A 24,083-nucleotide genomic window follows, 5' to 3' on the forward strand; every position below is an offset into this window, starting at 1 on the left:
CACTGCATTCAGTGCCAAGAGAACTGCTATTTAGTTTCAAGTTTCACTCCACAGCCTCCTGGCCCTGACTGTAACAGGCTCCACAATGTATGGACCTTAAAGAATTCCGGGCTTACCATCCATGTGAAATTAATTACCAGTATATGAAAAATGTAATAAAATATTGAGGGTACCTAAATAATGACTGGTCTCGTGTGGTTTAGGATGGCAGCTGTGTCCACAGCCACCAAAAAGAGAGGGAAAATGTGGGGTCTGAGTCCAAAGACGTAAACCTCTATCTCACAGACCAGCAAAAGGATGTCAATCTTTTAAGTTAGAGGTTAACCACCTTAAAAGTCAAACAAAATTAAAGCAAGTTATTCAAACTCCCCCGTTTTATGTAGGAATTGGTTTTGGAATCGCTAAGAGTTTCAAAATCAGGGATCCACACAACAGAAGAAAACGGGCACCAGCATAGGAAAGGATGATTGGAAGGTTTGTCTCAAGACACATTGGCACACACAGGGACACACACAGGCACACACACACACAAATCCTCTCACCCACCCTCTACGGTGGCAGCGTAATAATAAAAGCACACATGCTCTCACAGCAGCCCAGTACGCTAAGATGTGTAGGCCCTGATATTAATATTTGTAATTTTCAGTTATTTGTTTGTGGCTTGTTTTTGCTTTGCTTTGATTTAATTGCATGCTACTAACACACAACGATTTTTATTTGATACAAAAAGGAACTTTTGTACTTTATATTTTTATACTCATAGCAAAAGGGTTACACAGAACACCCAAGGCAGTAACCCTGGTTATGGGGATGGGAGGAAAGGGGGGGAGGGGAGGACATTCTTCTGTCCCATATAATTTTGATTCTGTATAGATTTTTGTTTGAAGGAGTCTGACTCCTTAAGATTGTTCAAAGCATTATTAAGAATTAGGTTTGAAGTGAAACATCCGTTAAAATAAAATGTTCCTCCAAGATGAGAGTAATTTCACCAAAATGGCCACCCTGGCCCATAATCCCGTCACCCCCACCTACCCCCCCCCCAGTTCGATTATTCTGATTTACACAAAAAGCCTGACCTGTGTTCTTTAGCCCTAGACTAGCATTTCACCTCACACAATGGCAGAACTAGGCTATGACTCATCTTCCTCCACCAAACAATGCAAGTCCTGGTGCAGTGGGAAAAAACTACTTAGAGTTGCCAGGTCACTGAACTGTTGAGATGAAGGTCAAAGTGCTGAGACAGGAATGGGGGAGCACTAGACCCAGATCCTATCAAATTACCACACAGTACCTAACATCGATTTCCAACAAGTGCTGAACCTGCTAATGATTGAAACAGGAAGCACCTGGTGCCCTCTAAGCACGGGTCAGAGAAACGGATGGGAAAACATTAAACAGATCCAGGACCATGTCCATGAGCAGCCATTCAAGTGATACCAAGGAAAAATACACAGGAGATGAGGAGGTGAGAGCCTGTAGCTTACATGTCTTTGGGTACTTTTGGTATTTGATATGTCTGATTTGCTTTTCCTAGACACTGATCAGCAGTCCAAGTCCATTATCAATCCATTTATGTCCTACCGGTTACACAACTTATGAATCATAATGTAAATATCTGTGTTTTCCAATGGTCTTAGGTGACCCCTGTGAAAGGGTCTTATGATGCCCAGGGGTCTCAACCCACAGGTTGAGAACCATTGCTCCAGGGTCTTCTTGATGACGATTCTCTGGTCACCTTCTGCCTTTCTTCTCCCCAAATCACTGGCATTCTTGTGCCTTTGTAATTGATAGGCTACCTGGTCTTCAGAACCAACTTCTCAGTTCCCTTTAGCCAGCAGGGTTACAGAGGCACCTCAGGGCCTGCACTATGCTCTCAAGCCTGAGCTCCATCATGGGGTCAAGCATCTGGCAAGTCAGACAACAATGGCCCAGGCCTCTTACCCAGCCCCAGATTTTAGCCCATGCCCCATAGAGGCAATTTTATACTCTTAGCGCTTCCCAGGGTACAGCCTGTACCACCAGGTAGCTACATGTTAACTAAAAGGAATTAAAGAAGACCTCAACATTCAAGGGAAATCAAACTTGCAGGCTGCCAACCCAAGCACCAGAAGAAGCCACTAGAGTACAGGGGAACTTCCTGCCAATGTTTCCAAATCTCCCTCCAACCTTCTCTCCCTCTCCCTTTCTTCTCCCCCTCTCCCTCTCCCCCTTCCTCCCCTCTCTCATTCACTCTTAATCTCTGTAACACACACACACACACACACACACACACACACACACACACACACACACTTCCTGGTGTAAATCTAACTTCTAAAGCTCCCAATTTTCCTTGCTTCATCAGAACATTCCAGTGAGTGAGTCACCCATTCCTTAAGATCACTTTCTTGAGCTTCTCCCTCTCAGCTGTCAATCTCAGCATCACACACCACGCCCTGAACATCAGCACACACTGGAAGCTAAGTCTTTGCCTGATCCTACCCATGGAATCCACTTGCTCGCCCCACAGCACTTCAGACTTCTGCTTCCTCAGGTGGTGACCTGGGTATGGGGGAGATAATGCCTTCTTATCCATCTAGGGTGGAACTAACTGCCAGTTCAGTTGGCACAAAAGTCATCGTCTCCACAGGCCCAGCCACACTGCTCCATCCAGGACACTCCAGAGAGCTATGGCAAAGCTACAAAGTCACTGTCTCAGTTCAGCCACATCAGAGCCTCTGGAAAGAGCCTCAGGATACAGGTGGCTACAATAGACAGCTGGAGTCTTGGATCGTCTGCTCCATCCATCTAAAAAGGAAATGCCAATCTAGGCATGGAGTCTCAGCAGCCAATAAGAGAGTGGGAAGGGTGGCAAGCTAAGCAGGCTCTCCCAAAGTTGTTCCCTGAGCAGGGGAAACCTCAGGCGCATCATCTGGTACTTGACTGTGTGTTCCATCAAAATACCACTTTAACCACTGATTCTATTATCTTTACTTCTATCAAGATCACTGAAGAAATAACGCATTACAAAACTAGAATGAGCCCAGCTTAATTTAAAAGAAAAGATGCTGAACTCCTATAGAATTTGGGACCAGGTAAACACTGGTTTTCTATTTTTATGAAAATAACATCCCTGAAATATTTTTATTTTTTAAATGTTATCTTCACAAAGTCTCTATAGCAGCCAGAGCAAAGGAAGGAGTACTACCTAAACAGAGCAGAACTCAGCCAGGACAGTTTTTAAACTATCTGACCTTGTCATCTAGTAACTTTGTTTACTCCGGCCCATAATTTTCTTCTGGTTGGTCTCTGACTGCAACCACAGCAGCTGCTCCAGACTCTCTGCAGCAAGACAAGGTGTAGGCTGACATCTGGGGCAGGAGAAAAGAGAAGTCCACCAGACTTAAAGGGATTTCAGAAAGGTCACAGTGCCACTGTGACTACCTCTGTTCAGGGAGCGTTCGTCACAGCCCTGAAAGGTCTCATGATTATATGTTGGGACCTTAGAGCTCCTCAGTAAGAAAACAAAGACAGGGGCAATGTAGATAATTGCAGCACACGAACACCCCAGAGCTGTTGGCCAAGAAAGCTCATCTCTAAGAAAACACAAGCTGGCCCTCTTATTTCGGTAGCATGCTTATAGGATACACCTAGTGCAGTGTTCCTATGTTACTACGAACCAAAATATTGAAAGGAGGGAAGAATTGCAATGAAGAGAAGTGTTTTAAAAAAAAAAAAACTACCCTTAATTTTATTTTGTTTTTTGTTTGTTTGGTTTTTTTATGGTTTGTTGTTATCTGGTTTGGTTTCTGTTCTTTTCTAGGGAAAGTATTAACTCAAAGAACTTACAGCACATGAAAACACATCTTTAGGATTTTTTTTTCCCTCAGACAGACCACAGAGCCAGCATATCCATGAATCCATCTAAGAATACATGGATGTCTGCAACGATCAGAAAAACTAAGCCACTCTGGAAATGGACTTTAATTAGGAAAAAGGTCAGGACACCAACCCCCTGGAAGCTCTGCCTTTCCAAGGACAAACCTGTAAGAAACAGAAGCCCCCAGTTTCCCCCACTCACCCCAATGTAGTAAACAGACACCCCAACAATCCACCAACAGTGCAACGCTTCCTTGTGCTCCTTCTCAGCTCTGAACTACATCTGTACTTCCTAGAATGTTGCCTTCCTAGAAAGATCTGTCAACAGTCCACACCTCAGCATCTGACTTGGTGCCTCACACCGAAAATCCAGCTCACCAGAGGTGGAGCTGGAAGACCTAGAGGTCAAGGCCAGCCTGGGCTACATCAGTAGCCTGCCACGGAGGAAAAGTTTCTCTTTAAGAGTAAACAGTCAGGGAGCTGGAGAATGGCTGCTGTGTTTGAGAGCACTGGTTCAATTCCGGGGACTCGGACATCCTCACACAGACATACATACATACATACATACATACATACATACATACATGCATACATACATGCTGGCAAAACACCAATGCATGATTAATAAAAATGAAACAGGAGTAAGCACTCAATACTGAACCAGCTGCCTCGAATAAAGTGGCAAACCTTGGACACAAAGGCGTTCAACAGCTTCAGTCCAAAGAAGAAAAGCACCTGATGTGTGGCCGCTCTTCCGCTCCACAGAGACCTAGTCTCTGGAGGAACAGGCCACCTCTGCCTGTCACAGATAAGCCCTGCTTTCAGCCGCTTCCTGACTTACACATCAGACTTATCGAGAGAAAGTGAGGCTCTGCCAACTCGAACACCCTCTGTCCAAAGCCTCCCTTAGCAACTGCAGTCTGGCCACTGACAAACTTACCGGGGGATCTCCTGCAAGCCTGGAGAGGCACCTGCCCAGGCAGATCCAACCTCCACTTTTTCCAACGAAATGTGGTGGCTGCCAGGCTGCTCATCACCTACAGTGGCTGAGATGAGGGAAACTGTGAAGGAAATCAACACAAAAGCCGCCCGCGAACTGCACACTGGGATGTCCTGTTAGGTTGGGTTTTGTTTTTTTCTTTTTTAAAGTCCCTTTGATTTTTTCCCACGAGAGGATCTGACTAAATCTAACTCCACCTCCCCTCAGACAGGAAGTTAAACTCCGCAGTCAGTTAAGAACTCTTGAGGTACTTTTGGTTTTTAATAGTCACAGCTTAGAGCTTTTGAATGTTCCAAAGCAACTAGAGAGATGCTAACTTTTCTTGTTTGATGGTGTCTGACAGCACACACACACACACACACCCCACTATGCATACTCACAACAGTGTTTACTTTGGTGGTGGTACACGCCTTTACTCCCACACAGGAGGCAGAGGCAGGTGGATCTCTGTGAGTTCAAGGCCAGCCTGGTCTACAGTGTAAGCTCCAAGACAGCCAGGGCTACATAGAGAAACCCTGTCTCCAAAAACCACAAAGGAAAAGAGAAAGAAACTGCTACGGTGGAAAAAAACAATAACCACACAGACTCATATTTTCCAGACTTCTGTTTTAGATGGTTGTTTTGTTCTCTTGACATCATTTGCATATGTGTTCTCCACACACGTGCAAAAGAGAAGGAAAGGTGTTTGTACTGCCATGCCTGCATCCTTAGTATGGATCTAATAGCTTTCTTTCCTCCTCTGAAACAGAATCCGTACCTAGCACAAAGATTCTCACAGAATATGTAACCCTACCAGGGTCCACAGGAGTTCCAAGTAAAAGGAACCTATCTATGTAGCTCAGAAGACCATAGACTTGAGACTCTGGAAAAAACAACTAAGCACTCTGTCCTCTGATCCTCATCCTCCAACGGAATAAGATGGGGTGAGACAGTAAAGAATCAGAATGGCTCCAGTCATGTCACTTAGTCAAAACCCAGTTTACTGCTATAACCCACGTAGTAGGAAATCGTAAGTACACATGCAGAGCCCAAGTCAACAGATATCAGTGTGTTTGCAGACTCTGCAGCCACCCCACCATCAATGCTATAGCCTCCCTTCACTCCTGCAGATAGCAGTCATTCACAGGCTTCCTTGCCCAGCCCAAGGCAGCTACTCCCATCTCCCTCTGGTCTCCAGAGATTCACTGGTTCTAGATACTTCCTATAAGTGAAATCAGCAGAATTTGCTGCGTTGGGTCTGGCTTCTTTCACCTAGCATGTTTGCAAGCCTCTGCACTGAAGCGGACGTCAATATCTCATCGTGTGTGGCAGAATGATGCTTTCCTGCGTGGATAAGGCACGTCGCAGCCTTCATCCGTTCACAGGCAACTGCATTGGGCTCACCTTTGGACTATTATTAACTTTTCAGCTCTAAATATCCGCATGTAAATTACGTCGATGGACACATTTTCACTCCTCCTGGAGATAACATAAATCCCAGGAGGAGAGCCACAAAGGAATTATATAACACTATGAATGTAGTGAAGAACCACTGTGCACTTTTCCAAACTGGCTCTACCACTTAACATTCTCCCCAGCAGTTCCATGACGACACTCCATATCCACTGTCCATCGTAAACCAAAGCATCTCCGTTCCCATAGGCAGAGCTAAGTAGCCAAAGCAACAAGCAAGAATGGAAGCCTGACCCCGCATAATCCCAGAGAAAAGAGGTACCCATCTACAGCAGGAGCCAGCTTCAGAAAGGGACCAGGGAATCCTGGCATAGTTGTGTGGGTCTGCACTTGCTACAGTTTGTCTTCTTAACCAGAAGTAGACCAAATGACTGCAGGCTTTGGTAAGTTATTATTTGTAAATATTCTTCGGGAGAAAATCCTCCAAAAAAGAGCCTTTGTGACATTTATGGGGCAAGGGCATAAGCCAAGTCACCCCCTGTGAGGGTCAGGGAGACACTCAGGGTTGGTCCTAGGGCTTGAACTCTGGTTGCCTGGCCTGGAAGCCAGCATGCTTACCCACTGAGCTGTCACACACAGGTTAAAGGTAACCAAGTTCATATGCAGACAGTAACTTTAAATTACCTTTCCCTATCAAAAGTATTGATATGGGAGAATACAATGACTACTCAAAAAAAGAGTCCAGGGTGGGTATGGGGGACCTTTGGGATAGCATTGAAAATGTAAACGAGGAAAAGAGTCCAAATCAAAGGTCTGATAGTTCTTTCAAACCTTAGCATGTCTGAACAAATTCATGTAGGATGATATCAATTACCTCTTTATGTAACATTCTACTGTAGAATTTAACTTTTTTAATCCTCCCTCATAAAAACCAAACAGAACAAAATCTATATAAAGTACAGCAAAGAAAATACTGCAAGACCATGTGGTGTTTTGAACTGTGCTTGGCCCAGGGAGTGCCACTATTAGGAAGTATAGCCTTGTTGGAGTAGGTGTGGCCTTGTTGAAGGAAATGTGTCACTGTAGGGGTGGGTAATGAGACCCTCTTCCTAACGACATGGGAGCCAGTCTTCTCCTAGCAGCCTTCAGATGAAGATGTAGAACTCTCAGCTCCTCCTGCACCATGCCTGCCTAGATGCTGCCATGCTTCCCGCCTTGATGGTAATGGACTAAACCTCTGAATCTGTAAGCCAGCCCCAATTAAATGTTGTCCTTGGTCATGGTTTTTCTTCACAGCAGTAAAACCCTAAGATAGGACATAAGTTCAAAAGAAAATAGCACTTGGAGCTGGAGAGGTGGCTCAGTGGTTAGGAGGCCTAACTGCTCTTGGGGAGGAACCAAGTGCAGTTACTGGCAACCACATAGCAGCTCACAACCACGAAAACTCTACTTCCAAGGGAGCAAACACCCTTTCCTGGCCTTCACAAACACTGAATGCATACAGGCAAAATAATCATCATAGAAAATAAGAATAATTATTTTACCCAGAAAGAGAAATTATAAACAACAAAAACAGAAAGGCCCTTTTCTGTTTTCCAACGCAAGGCCTCATGTCTTACAACCTGTATTAATAATATGAATCATACATCTTTTAAATTTTTCCATGTCCCAAGGCTGCTGCACTACGCAATCCATTGTTTTAGTTATTTCTTGGCACATGGCTGATTTTGAAAGTGACCATTGAACTTTCATATGTCCAAGAGAACTTTCCACTGTGGGAAATTTTCTAAAACAATCTCACTGAGCTAAATAGAAATGACATCAAAGCTCGAAAGCAAAGAAGCCACACATCGGCCCATTTAGCCACCACCCTGGCTTCTCTGCAGGACCGATGAAAGATGGAGCAACCTTTGGGCAAAGCGCTGGGGCTACCCCTAACCCCTGAGAATGGGAAAAAATGACGTGACCATCAGTTCTCTAGGGTTATCTGAAGGAACTCCTAAAAACCTCTCATGACAGGCTCTTTCCCAAAAACTCTTCGGGCCTGTGGGAACCTGTTCCTCACAGATCTGTTCTTCTGATAGGTTACACGGTGGCCTCGGTCCTAGCTCATGTGAAACCAATAGGCCATTTCTGTCAGAATTATCTGTCCAGGGTATGCACACTCTCATTCATCTGGTGTTGAGACAGCTGTAATCACATTTGGTACATACCACTAACTCTATTATAGCCCCGAAGCAACTGGCTGTGAGACTAGGTCTCTTCTCACCAGCAGGGAAAGAAAGGAATGGCGTGGAAAGAGAATAAAGAACAAATAAACAGCTGAAACACACGCAGCACAGCAAAGCAGGGGAGAGAAGGAAAGACATTCAGATACCCATCCGCTATGGAAGAAACACAGCCAGCATATCACACACACACACACATGCATAAATATATAAATATAAACACAGGCATGTGTACATACACCTATATGCAAACACACACACAAATATATACACATATGTAAACATATACACAAATATAAAAGCACACAAACTTTCAAGCCCAGGTCAGCTGACTGAGCCACAGAAGGTACACAGTCTCCTTATCCTGCTATGGGGAAACCCTCTTGGCTTTGAACATCATATTATGACTGTCAGTCCAAACTAATGAACCTACACTCTTAACAGTGCCAAGCACCAGGTAAAAGCCAGTGCCAAGCCACACCCCAACACCAGGGTGACCAAGTGGGAGGGCCTTGGCGCTCCTCCATCAGACTCAGCACAGCACTGTCCTTGGCTGCCAGCTCTTCTTTACTGCCCTTCAGCGGAAGCCATAGCTTTGCTTTTCATTCATGTCAAGAAAAGAAAGAGGTCCGGTACGGTACGCTGTGTCCTTCTGACTCTGAAATAGCGCCTGACTTCACCTGCGGATTTCTAAGACCAGCGAACGCCCTGCCCTGCTAACGGGCAATCTCTACTTAACAGCAGTGGGTATAAGACTGTTCTCTGATAGCCTTCTCACCTCTTTATAATAGCCTGCCTCGAAATAGAAAGTGATGAGCACTTTTGTTTCATGTCCTTATAAACTGTCTTGAAATGACCTTACACCCATTAAAATAAGTTGTAAAAATGGCACACAAAATTTTCATGTCACCTCCCATAATGTGAGCCTTTTACATAACCACGGAATAATGATCCTGACAGGGAGTTAACGTTGATAACAATGGTGCAAACAAGTCTACAGATCTGGTGCAGACTTCCCATTCTGTCCTGTTTCTGGCCCATGCTTCCATCAGAGATCACACATATGAATGAAGAAGAATCCATAAACAGTGCTCTATCTATGTCTGTGCTCTGCTTCGCTTCATGCTGATGAGCTGGTCGTTACTAACCCTGAGTGTGCCAGGCTAGACATTCAGCCCTCCTCATTTCTGCTATCACTTCATGTGCTGAGTTTCATAGCCCCTGTCCCCACCCAGCCTGAAACAAAGTGTTGCCAATTAAACCCCTGCCATGAGAGAAGAGAAATCATATATCAGAAAACACAGGTTACATCAAAAAAAAAAAAATCAAAAAGAAGCAAGACCCAAGGCATCTCCCTGGAACGAAACCCAATGCCTTCTGCAGCAGACATGCTTAGGGGTGGTGAACAGAATCAGAGAAGACTGAAAGAAGCCCACAGACCAGGTTTGGTTTCCCTCCCAGGTCAAGTCCAGGTTAAACTTCAAATGAGTGATAAGGAAAATCCCTTTCCTTATATCCGGAGCTTCCTTTGGATATCATAGCTGCAGAAGACGGATCCCAAGTCTGTACTCGTGAACCCCACAGCCTCACCAAGCCCCCACACTCCCTTCTCACATCTTTGTTCATCTGGTGGCTCAGAGCACTCTACCTACAAAGCTAGGGCCTTGGGCATGCGGGGCAAGTGCTTTATCCACGAGCCACATGATCAGCCTTCCCTCTCATGTTCTCATCAGAGTGACATTACTTGGGATGCAATTCTCCTGAGTATCTGAAAGGGGTTGGTTCCAAGCCTGCCTGCAGATATCAAAACCCAGAGGGTCAGGTCCCTTATGTAAGATGCTGTAACAATCCCACCCGCTGACAATCTTTACATTATCTGTAAATTACTCATACTAACTATCATAATATAAGCAGTCTGTCTCATTTAAGGAATAATATTATGAAAAAAAAGTCTGTACATATACAGTAGAAAGGCAATTTTTCCCCAAAATTTTTGATCCACAACTAGCTGAATTCACTTATATAGAAACCCTAAGAAACAATAGTTCCTCACAAAACATTCTAGGATTTCTTTAATTCATTCATGTCTCACTATGAAATTCTATCTTGGCTTTTAATCACATTAAAGATCATTAGCAAAAATCCTACGTTAGGGTGAAAAGAACTCTTCACGCGATGCTGACAACATATGTTGAGAATGTTCATATTATTGCTGATATGATTCAACAACAAAAAGTCAACGCCAGGAAAAACTCTTGTAAAAATAAGCAAAGCCAAAAAAAGCAAAGGCAAGGATGGTATTTCATGGGTGGAGTAATTTCACATCAGACTATTTTCCCAAAGTAACAAAGATATAAATAAAATCTAAAGTCATGTCTTCACTACCATATTAGTATACAATGGAACTGAAGGACATTATCATTCACAAAACCAAGTTACAGAGAGTCAAGTCTACAGCACACGTGGAAAGGTAAGATCCCCAACTGCACAGAGGCTGAGAAATGTGCCCCCGACACACTCACCATGTGCTTGAAGGATCACCTGTTTTTGCAACGGCGAGGGCGGTAACTTGGAATAAGGAAGGGAAGGGAATTCCTAAGAGTCAAGCTTGAGGTTAAAATGACTCCTTTCCTCACAATCAGGAAAGCATCATGGAGGTATACAGAGGAGAAACACAACACATCACAGCTCTTGGTGAGGAGGAGGGGAAAGCAGGAATCATAGCTTTGGAACCCTGGGAAGAAGCTGGGGTTGTAAGCCAACGAGGCTCTCTCTTCTCTCATGACAGGGTGCACACATCACAGTAGGAAGCAGCTAAATCTGAAGGCCGGAGTTGCTTTCTGGTGTAAGTGGCCAGTGCTTTCACGAATCAAGTAGTAGCTCACAGGGCTCTGCGGAAGAACAGAACAACACTCCAGGATGCCCGGTGAGGCAACCTCTTAGCAGCAGCAAGATGGGCCTGTCAGAGACTTAGGAGAAACCAGCATAGTCAACTGCTTAGAGCAGGAGTCCTTCAGATAGCCACTCCCACTACCAGCACCTACCCTGATGGCAGGAAAGAAGGCCATTGCCTGGGCGATTCCTGGAAGGAAGGACAGTTACTTAACCAAGACCGCAAATGATAAACAAAACACAAAACACTGAAAGACAAAGAAGAAAGTAGAAACACTATTTGGTTTGGTTTGGTTTTTCAAGACAAGAGTTTCTCTGTGTAGTGGTAGCTGACCTGGAACTCACTCTGTAGACCAGGGTAGCCTCGAACTCAGAGACCCACCTGCCTCTTTGCACCACCACCGCCTCAATTTAGAAATACTATTTTTAAAAAATAAAAGGACATGTGATTTTCTGAATCATCTACATGTTTTGTTTTGTTCTTTGTTTTTGTTTGGTTTAGTTTAGAGGGTTTTTTTTTTTTTTCAAAGATTTGTTGTTGTTGCTGTTGTTGTTTTCAATTGGGTATGTGGGTGGAAGGTTATATGTATGTGAGTAAGATCTCCACAGAGACCAGGGCTGTCAGATCCCAGTGGAGCTGAGTGACAGGCAGTTGTGAGCTGTTCAACACGGGTGCTGGGAACTAAACCCAAGTCCTCTGAAAATCACTTACATACATGCTCTGGGCTGCTGAGCCATCATACCTCCAACCCTAGCTTGGGATTTTTGAGACCCTGAGGACTACACTATAGTCAAATTTAGCAATCCTCCTGCCTTGACCTCCGAAGTGCGGAGATTACAGTCATGTGCCAGCATATCTGAAGTTACATGTTCTGTCTTTTAGAAATCTGTAAGCATCCTGCATATTGTAGAGCGAGGGGCAGTAAGTGGCTTTTCTTATGAACATTTGTTGGGATTGTGAGAAAAACCTGACCAGTTTCTAGAGAGTTCTAGAATGCTCAAGCTTTATGGCAAGGCGTGAAGAAGATATCCAAGAGTTTTTCTTTTATTATCCTCGATAACAAAACCCAACGGGAAACCTGACCAAATGATGCCCACCAGCCTATGGGTTCAAATAGGGTTGCTCAGAACACTACCCCACTGTCACCTGCCACTGCCTGTCTCCCCACTGACTCTCTGCAGCTAAACATACTAATTTCCCCAGTTCCTAACTACTGGCACCCGCTCACATTGCCTGTGCAAATACTGAAGTCTGCCTCAAAGACCCAGCCCTATCAGCTGCCCCGTCCAAAAGGCAACTCTATCCCTGCTTACAAACCGGCTTCCATGGGCACCATCCACTACAGTCCACCAGGCACAGTTGTCTGCACGTCAACCCTGGCCACAGGACTGTTTCTTTCCCTGTGCAAATGTCCCCATGCAAATCCGAGGGTGCTCTCTCTTCAGAAGATACGGGGATTAACACATGTGAGTCATCGAAGAGCCAGCCTGCAGCTGCTAACACAGAGACGGTCTCGTCCAAACATGGACACTCCACCCACTCGGACTCTTGTGTGTCATCATTTCTCTCCACTGAGAATGAGATAAGCATCTATTTATGACAGTTAGGGCCAGAACTGAGGGGAAAGTGAAAAAAACCCAGGTAATAACTAGACAGGGTCATCCCTGGGAAAGGAACCAGAGGTATTTGCCATCTGGTAGTGTGTGTGTGTGTGTGTGTCTGTGTGTGTGTGTCTGTGTGTGTGTGTCTGTGTGTGTGTGTGTACACCTGCCTGCGTCTCTGTGTCTGTCTTCTATGTATGTGAATTTGTGTCTGCATTTATGTCTCTGTATGTGTGTGTGTGTTTGTCTATCTGTGTCTATCTGTCAGTTTCTCTGTGTATGTCTGTCTGTATACATGATAGAGTATGTGTCTGCCTATATATGTCTATGTATGTGTGTCCGTGTGTGTCTGTCTCTGTGTGTGTCTCTGTCTGTCTCTTTGTATATGTGTGCATGTGTGTCTTGTGTGTTGTCTGTGTGTCTGTTTATATATGTGTGTGTGCATCTGTGTGTCTCATGTGTCTGTCTGTCTGTCTATCTGTGTATCTGTGTGTGTGTGTGTGTGTGTGTGTGTGTGTGTGTGTGTGTGTGTGTTTTCCTGGGTGCAGGTGCATAAAGCCCAGAGGTTAATTAACCTCAAGTATCTTCCCAGATCACTGTCCACTTTGTTTTTGTGAGAAAGGGCCCTTGCTGGAATTCATCTAAGCTAGCTGGCCAGGAAGCCCAGGGATGCTCCCGTCTCTGCCTCCTCTGCCCTGAGATTACAAATGTGTGTTAGCACACTCAGACTTTTTCAAATAATTTCCGGTAATTAAATTCAAGACCTGACCCTGGCAAGCACTTTACTGACTGACTATTGTCCCAGACCATGCCCTTGCAGTTTCTAACACAATGTGGAAGAGTCACAAGAAAGTGTCCAAATGAGGGACAGAAAGGACAAGTGTTAGTTCTCGATTCAGTATCTCCAAATCAGGACACTCAGCAACAAGTTCCCAGTATCCAGGTGATGTGGGCTGCTCATTCGACCAATAGGTTTGGAGAGGAAAGAGGATTGCTCTCTTCTGTGCACCACAGCCCTGAAAGAGCTGGTTCCCAGGCCAGCCAAGGGACTCAGTCTGCAGGCCACAGGTATCATGGCACCTGCTGTGTCCCTACTGCAAGGAGCAGCTCAAGTCCTGGGACCGAGTAGCCAGAGGCTGCAAAAGGAACAAGGAAAGGCAGTGGCTGAGAAAAAGAGGTTGTAACGAGCTCTGCTAAAGGAGAAGCACAGAGCTGGCCTGTGATGAGAGTGATCATCAGCATGAAGAGAAAGGCAGAATAGAGAAAGAAGATCAGAGGGCAGGGTTAGCAAGGAGAAAACACAGAGATTCAAAGAAGAAACGAGAGACAGGCCTGCAGGCCCAGGGCAGCCCCTCCAGCAAGCGAGACATTCCCCAAGCTTGCCAGTCTGTACCCTCGCCAGTAAAGTCTTCTCCCCTGGGGAATATCTGTGAGTAAGGCTGTCTGGCCAACAAAGTATAAATACAGTAAGTATAACAAAGTTGATTCTGAAATTAAGAATATTGGGCTCAGATCACTTCCAGCTGGATGCCAATCCAATGGCAAGCTACAGCAACGAATGCTCCGGCTCAGTCCTTAGCATATAAGTCAGGTGGTGCCCAGATTGAGGGATGGCTGGCCTTCACTGTTCATTGACACTGACTGCCACTGATGCCCATGGCCCTCTTACAGGTTACGCTGTGTCAGGACTCTGACTCCCACTTGAAAGATGAGGTATGTAAGGTTTCATGACAGCAAGGAGAACAGCCAACTTAAGTGTTCTTTTCTTCCTTTGTGGCCCAGCCTGGTACCGCTCCATTCTGCCGGATCATTTGCCCTCGAAGGCAGCTCCCTGGCTCCAAAGGCACTGACTGGACTCACAGGAAGCCCAGAGAGTCCAAAGCTATTTTTATGAAAGTAAATGATACTATACAATACTTCCTTTCCTCACTCACGGCCACGGCCAAAAACCATTTGATGCCAAGAGGAAATAGACGTTCCTCAAAGCACTACAAGTCCAGGTGTCAGGTGGCAGCAGCTGCCAGAGCCAGTGCCACCCCTGACCTCCAGCACAAACACTAGCTGTGGACTGTCATGACAGAAGGACAATGACGGACAGCCTTACTACCCCTGAATGCATTTAAGTCACAGACCTGAGGGACCCGTGATGTTGGCCAGCTCTTCTCCAAGTCACTCCCTGAAACCCACAACCCCACCCCCACTCCCACCCCCACCCCACCCCCACCCCACCCCACAATGGCACCTGAAAGAGCAGAGAGGAAAGAGAAACCAAAGAAAGTGACTCTAGGCTGTGGGTTTCATATTCAAGAAGAGTCAGCAACAGGTGTGTGCCTCTGGGGAAATATGAAGTCTCTGAGCGCCTTTCACCTCAGCAGGGCAGAAAGCCAAGCCCAGAAGCCTGACATTAGGCAATGATGTCAGAAGTGGAAAGTGCCACCGTCCTCCAGCCACACCAAACAGACCACAATTTAAGTTCTCCCGTGTAGCCGCCTGAAACACACTTGACCGTAAAACAGCCGAGACACTAGTCATCCGTCGTACACCATCTTTAAGGCCTAGCGACTGGTGCATGCTGGGTAAGCAATCCATAGCTACCTAGTGAGTGAGAGTGAACGGGAGTGAAGCAAGAGGGGAGCAGAAAATGCTCTCCACAATAAAGAGAGCCAAAGCTCACCCCCAAAGTAGGACATAAATGCAGTTTTTAAAGGACATGAGCAGGAGGGAGTTGGGACGTGAGGCTAATCTTGGAGGGGTCAGGATGAGGAACAAGATGAAAATAGATTGAATGAAATTCTCAAACAATGAATAAAAACATTTTAAGTTTCTGGTTTGTTTTTTGTTTGTTTTTCCATTCTCCCAAAAAGAGAACACAAATTGGGAAGCAGAGACAGAGGGCAAGAGACATGCCTGGGAACATAGCCTCCCCAGAGATAGCCAGCTTGCCATCCCTTGAGCTAACAGTGTAGGGCAACCGTCATCAGTTAGAAGCCAAGTGACAAGTCACGGTCATTAAGCCATCTACTTCTAGTTCTCAGAAACGAAGCTATTTGGTAAGATCTAAAAGCTGTCAGAGAAGCTGTTGTGGCAGGGCAGGTCTGCAGTCCCAGTACTTGGGATGTGAGGGGGCAGAAAGGTCACAGAAGGAGGCCACCCTACGAGCTCAGTGAACATTGACTGGGCTATACAGAAAATCCTGTTTTCAAAAAACAAATACAAAGAAAAAATAACAACAACAAAATCCGACAGAAGGAGTGGAGAAATGTTATGATGGTATTGACCCCTCAAATGTCTGTTACTGGGATAAAGAAATGCTATCAGCGTGAGAACATCACTACTAATTATGCAATGTAAAGGGTTTAATTGGGTTAAATTATAATGATATTAATTATAGGAATACAGTACCGTCGTTGGAGCACGGACAAGAATAAGTCAGCAAGCAACACCACCAGGCCATGTCAGAAAACTAAATAAAATGTGGGAAGCAACTATAAAATATTATAAAGTATGATTGTATCTAAAGAATCTCACCATGTCATTTTCTTTGAAACTGTTAATTTACCTTCTGTTTATAACAATTATTCCAAAGAGTGTTTCTCTGTTCCTTGCATTTTTGGATTTTTTTTTTTTAACACTTAACTTTTTCAAATAGTTCCAGAATAACCCCACTGAGGTCACACCCAAAGGTCCTGAATAAGATCGTAGTGAAAGTCCTTGGTGCCTACATCAGAACAGCCCCAAATTTCAACGAATAAAGAGTGCTTTTTGCCCGGCCGGGCAGTGGTGGCGCACACCTTTAATCCCAGCACCTGGGAGGCAGAGGCAGGCAGATCTCTAAGTAAGAGGGCAGCATGGTCTACAAAGTGAGTTCCAGGACAGCCAAGGCTACCCAGAGAAACCCTGTCTCGAAAAAAACAACAACAAGAAGACAAACAAACAAACAAAAAAGAGTGCTTTTGCTTCTTGAACGACATCTCTTGACTCCTTCATCCCCAGGATCTGTCACCCTAAGGACAGACACTCTCCAAAGCGCAGAGAACAAGACCTGGAAGGCCAAGAAGCCTGCATTAAACAACACGAGAAGCAACTTTGGCAGGTGCCCTGAAGCAAACCAGCAGGCATGAGGCAGAGGATTACAGGGCACAGTCCACCCTGGAGGGAGTCAGGACGGAGATGGAGAGGGAGCGAGCTAAGGGCTAAGGACCAGCTTAACAGGCAGGAGAGGCAGACCACAGAGCGCACTAACCATGGAGCCAAAAGCCCACCCATGTAGCTGGATGGAGCAGTAGGCAGAGAGAACAGGCACATCGCAGACTGGAAACCATCACCTCACCACGTGATTCATGGGCACACACACTTAACTGAAGATGTGTCCTCACCCATATGTTCCCATAGGCCTAGTGTTCTTCTAGACTTTCCTCTGATATCTCAAACATCCACTGTTTGGGAAACATTCTTTGCCTGATCTTCCCCGAGGCAGGAGAGTTCCAATCTGTGTCCCATGTGACTGCTGGGCCCAACCTAGTATAAACCTCAGAACTTGTCTCTTACCGTACTACACAGCCACACAGGGCTGCAGTTCCAAGCTTGTGAGAAGGGATCTCTCAGTATTTATGTTTTCAAGAAGCCCATCACAAAATTTAGCACCAGCAGAGATTAAACAAATGGCAAGTCACTAAGAAAACAAACCAGGAAGAAATAGACAAGCTAAGTGGATACAGGGGTGGGTGTTTATTCAAGACACCCTTGTTGGAGACTTGGTGCCACCGTTAATCCCCTTTACCCACTGAAGATTTGGGGGTTGGGAGGAGCTAGTGAGGTTCTTACCCAAACAGGATTCTCATAGAACAGACACTTCTGGGCAAATCCCTCCACACATTCAACAGATAGGCAGTAAGTGGCAGACCAGAAGGACAAGAAGTCTGGTCAACCGAGTGAATCGTGGTTCCAAGATGTCTTTTAATAAGTGACGTCAAATCCTTCCTTTAAAACTGACACATTTCAAAATAAAACTACAGGAACCGGCCATCCAAAAACCAAATCATTTAGAATCTGTCATACCAATTTTTGTCTGACTGAACAGTGCCTCCGTTTACTTCCTATGAACAAAAATATCCAAGCAACCGCACCATTCCGGGCGAGTCTCCTTTACCTGCCTGTGACTCTCTGCTGGCTCCATCTGTGGCCACAGATGTCTCTTCCATTTCTCCCTGGCACAGCATGCCCTCCAAATGTGGTTTCAGTTCCCAAGCCAGCAGTACATGCTCTGTGGAGTCACGAAGATGCACGTCCCCCTCGGCTGAAGGGAGACCTGGCTTTGATGCAGTCAAATTGAAAAACAGGGCCAAAGTATATGGGAGTGAGGAGAGATGAGTCCCTCCCCAACTGCCCAGACCAGATTGGTTACATTCTTGCCTCTGAGCAGAGCCCAATCCTGGTGTGTACCTCAGAGCCTCTGCCAGGCATTGAGTCTGTCGCCTTAAAAACCCAGACTTGTGACAGCCCTTATCTGCCTAGGCCAGCAAAGCACAAATTTCTACAAACACCACAGGGCTAATGGTTCAGCAAACAGAAAGGCAAGCACACACACACACACACACACACACACACACACACACACACACACCCGTACCTCGCCTCTCCTGCCACCTTAGGCTTCCCTGTTCATTCAAGCCAAAGACAAAACTGACTGAGCAAAGACATTAAGGAACTTCAGACCAGCAAATACTTTTCTCCCAGTTTCTAACTCTTGCAAGAGAGTTTCTTACAAATTTTGCAATCTGGTCTCTCTCGGTTTTGCAATTAAATGTTTAGCCCCTGGTAATCCATATGAATCCCTAAAGCTTTTAGGGATCTATCCGCGAAAGTACTAAATAATACCTGCTCTCTGACTGAAAGGTAAAGGACTCCTGTCCCATCAGGATGACAAATATTCTTGAATAAAATGCCAAGTGCAGCCTGGCCAACCTCAGCACACAGCCTTGAGCACACTTTGCCCACAATTGCTGGCTTTGTCCTGGCTCTGCACAAACCTGGCAAGCATGAAGTCCTGGAGCTGATGATTCTTTTAAGGAGCTCTTCCTTAACTTCCACAGCCTATCTCAGCCGCCTCGTGATTCCCCTCAGAACACTGCAGAATATGTATCAACTGGGCAGCTAAGCAACTATCTGTATATTATGATATTAGGGGTTTTTTTTTTTGTTTTTTTTTTTGTTTGTTTTTTTTTTCCGACTACTGGGCACATTCAAGAGTCCAGACACCATGGTGGTGGAAGTCTGTTGCTCTGCCTGCTACAGATTGTGCAGTAGGGGACAGTCACAGAACAGTCAACTCCATGTCAAACAGTCACCTCTGCTATAAAGGTTTTCTGAAACACTCGGCCGCTATTGCCAGGCTCTGAGCAAACCAGCATGCACTTGATATTATCATCTTTATCCTGGGTTATGACCTGGCAGGAAGCCCATGAATTCAGACAGGAAGAAGAAAGTGGTATTCCCGCTAACTTCTAACAGGAATCTGTATCCCCTTCCACTGGGATGTGAGGTCATAAAACACACTACAGTCTTTGCAGGGATCACCAACAGAAACCACACACAGAGCTGAGAGGTAGTAGGTAGTTCAGTAGGTAAGATGCTTACCATCACAGCTAATAAAACCTCAGTTAGATTCCTAGAGCCCACATGATGGAAGGAGAAAACCAACTCCTGCAAGTCGTCCTCTGACACACACACACACACACACACACACACACACACACACACGTTTAAAAAACCACTCCACATTTTCACATTACCTTACAGCTAGATCAAGTACTTTGAAAAATACCATTTGGTTTAGGAAACCATCACGGTAAGAGCCATTAGAGTGTGCTGTTCAAGGCACTAGCCAGGCACAAATATCATTTAGCTCCGCCTTTTTAATTATTTTGGTAAATATGTGGCAATATAATTAGCTTCTTTTACAGCATATGAATTTTACCTTGTGCATTTAAACTCATCTATCTGGCTTCACCCAACTGCTAAAATGGTCCAACGGGGAAGAAAGGGATTCGAGGAAAGACAAAGAAAAACCTAACCAGCACCAAGAACAACACACTGGATGCACCAAGAAACATTTGCATTTTGTTCCCAGTAGGCTGACATATTTTCACTCACTCTGAAAAGCAAAAAGATTCTCCTAAGAACGATTCACTACTGAGCCTTGAAGCCCATGGGTTTGGAGTGGGTTACCAGGCACACATACACATCATCTGTTCCCCTCGCTCCCCCAGGCATTCTCTGCCTCAGCAATGCGAATGGAGATCTGCCCTTCCTTATTAGCTGTAGCCACTCAGTGCGCATCTGTACACGTCGACCAGGACCAGCAGAGGTGTGTCAGCAGCACCTGACCAGGGGCTGCTTTAGCCAGCTGATGGACAAGAAAGAGTTTCAATGTGAATACAGAGTCCTAGGTGGAGTTTGAGAACCATGGGACACCTTCCAGCTTGTGGACTCACACGGGAAAGATTCCCAAAACACCCCAAAATCAAATTCTGCCATGTCTCGCTGGCGACCAATAAACCCTGGATGCATAATCTAGGCTGTTCTAAATGAATGCTCACTGCAACACTTCTGTAACACAGAGTTAACACAGGTTCTAGCCAGTTTTACTCAGTACCTCCCGTTCTGCCCAATAACTCTCTCCATCGCTCAGGCTAAAGGGAAAATAACAAAAGGGAAACAACCCCTGCATCCTCCCGCCCCCCCCCCCCTTTCCTCACCCAGTATCCTTGTATCTCTGATGCTTAAACTCCTAGGGTAGTGCAGTCAGCTTGCTACAGGTGTCTCACTCCTTCCTAATATTTATAATTCCACCTCAAGCCGCACACTACAGACAGAACCCAAAGTCCTCTGAAAAATGCAAACATCCCAGTATGCTCATCTGAGGATGTATTAAACTGATGAAGGCTCCCGTTTTCTGGTACAAAACCACCAGACCACTGTCTACAGAAGGTGAAATGTGGGGGAAATAAAGCGAGAGTTTTTGAGGTCCAGGTGACCAGAGACCCAGAAAGAATGGAGAGTCTGGGGTTTTAACTATCTAAATAGAACAACTTAATCTTAGGAAAATCATACCTTCCTCCTGAACAGACATACCTCAGTGACAAAGTGAAGAGACTGGTACATCTATCTGAGCATCTTATATCTCTACAATGTCACCGTGTTCTGTGATGATACGACATAGCAGAGGAGAGAGACTAGTGGTCCCTTCAATCATCTTAATCTCTACATGTCGTGTGGGGCTGAGCCAACACATTCACCCACAGCTGTGTCTGACCTAGGAGAGGAATTGTCAACATGGTGTGTACAACAGAAGATACTGGAAAGAGACTATTTCAAAACTCTCAGGCCCTAGCATTACTAGGAAACTGAATACCACAAGTGAAATATCTAATGGGAAAACATTCTACTATCACTAGCAATGCAAAAAGCAATGAGTAAGGACCGTATGAGAAGAGAAACTTGCCTCAAAAAAACCCACATGTATAGTGTGACCAGGAGCATGATTTCTAAAGCCATGGAGTCTATCGGGCCTCATAGAAGGAATATAAAAATGTTAGGGCAATCGCAGTCATATACTGCTATTAGTAAAAGACACTATAGGGGAAACATTGAGGGGACTGTATTGCTCACAGAGCTGTATGTGACTGCCAAAAAAGTGGAATCATGTTGTATTTCCTATACTCCCAATATAGTTTCGCAATAAATTATTTCTAAAGTAAACCTCTCATTTTGCATTTCTCAATTCTAACATAAACACATAAAGTGTGTTTTTAAATTGTGTGTGTGTGTGTGTGTGTGTGTGTGTGATATGCACAATGCACACACATAAATGTGTTATGGGTGCAAGTGCCCACATACAGTATGCAGAGGCCAGAGCAGGACATCAGTATTTCTCTCTATTACTCTCTTCACCGTTTTCTCTTGAGATAGACTTTCTAAATGTTTGGCTAAACTAGTGTGCCAGTGAGCTCTCAGGATCTGCCCATCTCCATTTCTCATTGGTAGGACAAGAGCATCCATGCCTAGCTTTTGAACCGGGGATTTGAACTCCGATGCTGATGTTTGCAAGGCAAGCACTTGTACCCAAGGGGCCATCTCTCCAAACCATAGTTTGGTTTTAGCCAAATAGGACTAAAACCCAAGCTAGCAGCAAGTCTGTCCTAGTCACAGCCTTCATAACTCCATTTCTAGAGGATGGAAGTCCTCTTCTGGACTCTATGGTACTGCATTGGTGTGTTGGACATATAGGCAAGTATATGCATACATACACACACACACACACACACACACACACACACATAAAATAAGGTGGAAAACAATTTAGGAAGAACATCCAATGTCAATCTCAGGTCTTCACAGGCAAGAGTACATACTGCATGTGTGCACATGTACACACACGCTCACTCACACACATGCGTATACAAGAAAAACAAAATGAATGATAAATAAATGACTCTAAGTTTTGCTTTCTTCGGTTTATACTTTGGAATAACCTAAAATAGTCTCATCTCCACACGCCTGGACTTGAGTTGTATTTGATGACAGTAGCCAAGAAAGGAATGGTTCCCGTGACCCCAGAGGTCAAAGGATGGACCTTTTGCCTTTTCTTTCTTGTCTGTTTGTTTGGGGTTTTTTTTGTTTATTTATAGTTGTTTTGTTTTTATTTATTTGTTTGTTTGGCACATGGCTTCACTCTGTACCCCAGACTGGCCTCACTCTTACTGGTAATCCTCCTGCCTCAGCATCCTAAGAGATGAGATTACACCACACTAGACAATACTATGAATAACATCACTGTTAACTGTTGTTTTCTACATGGTGACAGCCAATAGGAAATTTGATTGCAATATTTACAAAATGACTCCACAGAGAGAGAAATTCTAGTTACAATATGAAATGGTCTTTCCTCCATTTTCGAATGTGAGGCTTGACTTTGGCCATTATTCTTCAATACGGCCAAATTACTGCTGTTATTTTAGTACCTCAGTACAGTCACTTTATGTGCATAAAATCCTAAATTGCTTTAAAGTTTTATCAAAATGTTAATACAATTGATCCCTGGAAATGTAAGCCAAGAAACTCAAATACTTACTAAATATGTCCTTACTATATACTTACTAAATAATCTGTAACTGTTCTGAAAATAATAATAATAACAATAATAATAATAATAGTAGTAGTAGTAGTAGAAAAGCAACCAAAGCCAGTTCTATAACCCCAGTGCTTGGCTGTCTGTGACACCCCAGCCCAGAGAACAGCATGTTTATGATTTTTGCAAGCAGTGGTTATTTCCTGTCTTAGACATGAATGGTTTCTTAGACACTTTAAAGGGAAAACTTTTGGGCCAGAAAGAACTTTGAAGCTGGACACTAGCATTCCACCACAAACCCTGTGATCCTGAGGCTATCACAGAGTGGAAACTTCCCAAGCTGCTTTCTCTGGCTGTAACAAAATCGCAACAATAATTTAAGGGAAGGAAGATCTATCTGGGCCCCTTGTTTTAGGTTTCTGTTCTTAGCCTACTAGTTCGCATCCTTTGGGGCCTATGGATGGTGAGGTAGGGCACACGGGGAATACCAACGCTGCTCACGGTACCCAGGAAGCAAAAATCAGAGAGGAAGGAATCCCAGCATCACCTTCAAAGACAGTTCCTCTATCTCCCTGACCTAACAGCTTCCTTCCTCTGGGGCTCACCCCCAAATCTCCATTATCTAACAGTGCCACAGGCTGACGATGGGCCTTTTGGCATATAGCCCTTCGAGGGCCTTGTGGAACTGAACCATAACTATGGTAAAAATTAAACAAACACTGAAGCGTGTACAAGCATGTTTAATATGATGAGCCAAAGGCAATGAAAATGATCAGCTGCTTCCAGGCAGCTGCGCCCTCCAGCCTTTGCCAGAGCCAGCCTACTAGACTCAGTCAGCACCTTCCCCAGCCCATCTCCATTCGTGTCAAAGGCACAATAAAGTCCAATAAGTAAGGCACCAATGAAACAGAAGGTGTTGGAAAAATACTTGATAGTCTCAAGAATGCCAGGTCAGGTAAATGGTCCCAGCACTCAATGATGC

General features: G+C 44.8%; 1 protein-coding gene across 13 annotated transcripts in view; it reads right to left on the reverse strand.

Annotated features, from left to right (window-relative positions):
* Utrn (utrophin) overlaps positions 1-24,083 on the reverse strand; it is a 487,702-nt gene that overhangs the window by 426,461 nt on the left and 37,158 nt on the right. Inside the window, exon 1 of one of the 13 annotated variants that reach the window (XM_006512711.4) lies at positions 18,122-18,572. The exons of 8 other annotated variants lie outside the window; for them this stretch is intronic. In XM_006512711.4, coding sequence (XP_006512774.1) covers positions 18,122-18,191 — 70 coding nt within the window. In that variant the 5' untranslated portion in view covers positions 18,192-18,572. Of the gene's footprint in view, positions 1-4,798; positions 5,109-18,121; positions 18,573-24,083 lie in introns of those variants that run through there. 4 more of the 13 variants (XM_011243168.3, XM_006512706.4, XM_006512712.4 and 1 more) reach the window with 4 other exon arrangements.

This window comes from Mus musculus, chromosome 10, assembly GCF_000001635.26.
Source record: "Mus musculus strain C57BL/6J chromosome 10, GRCm38.p6 C57BL/6J".
Classification (NCBI taxonomy): domain Eukaryota; kingdom Metazoa; phylum Chordata; class Mammalia; order Rodentia; family Muridae; genus Mus; species Mus musculus.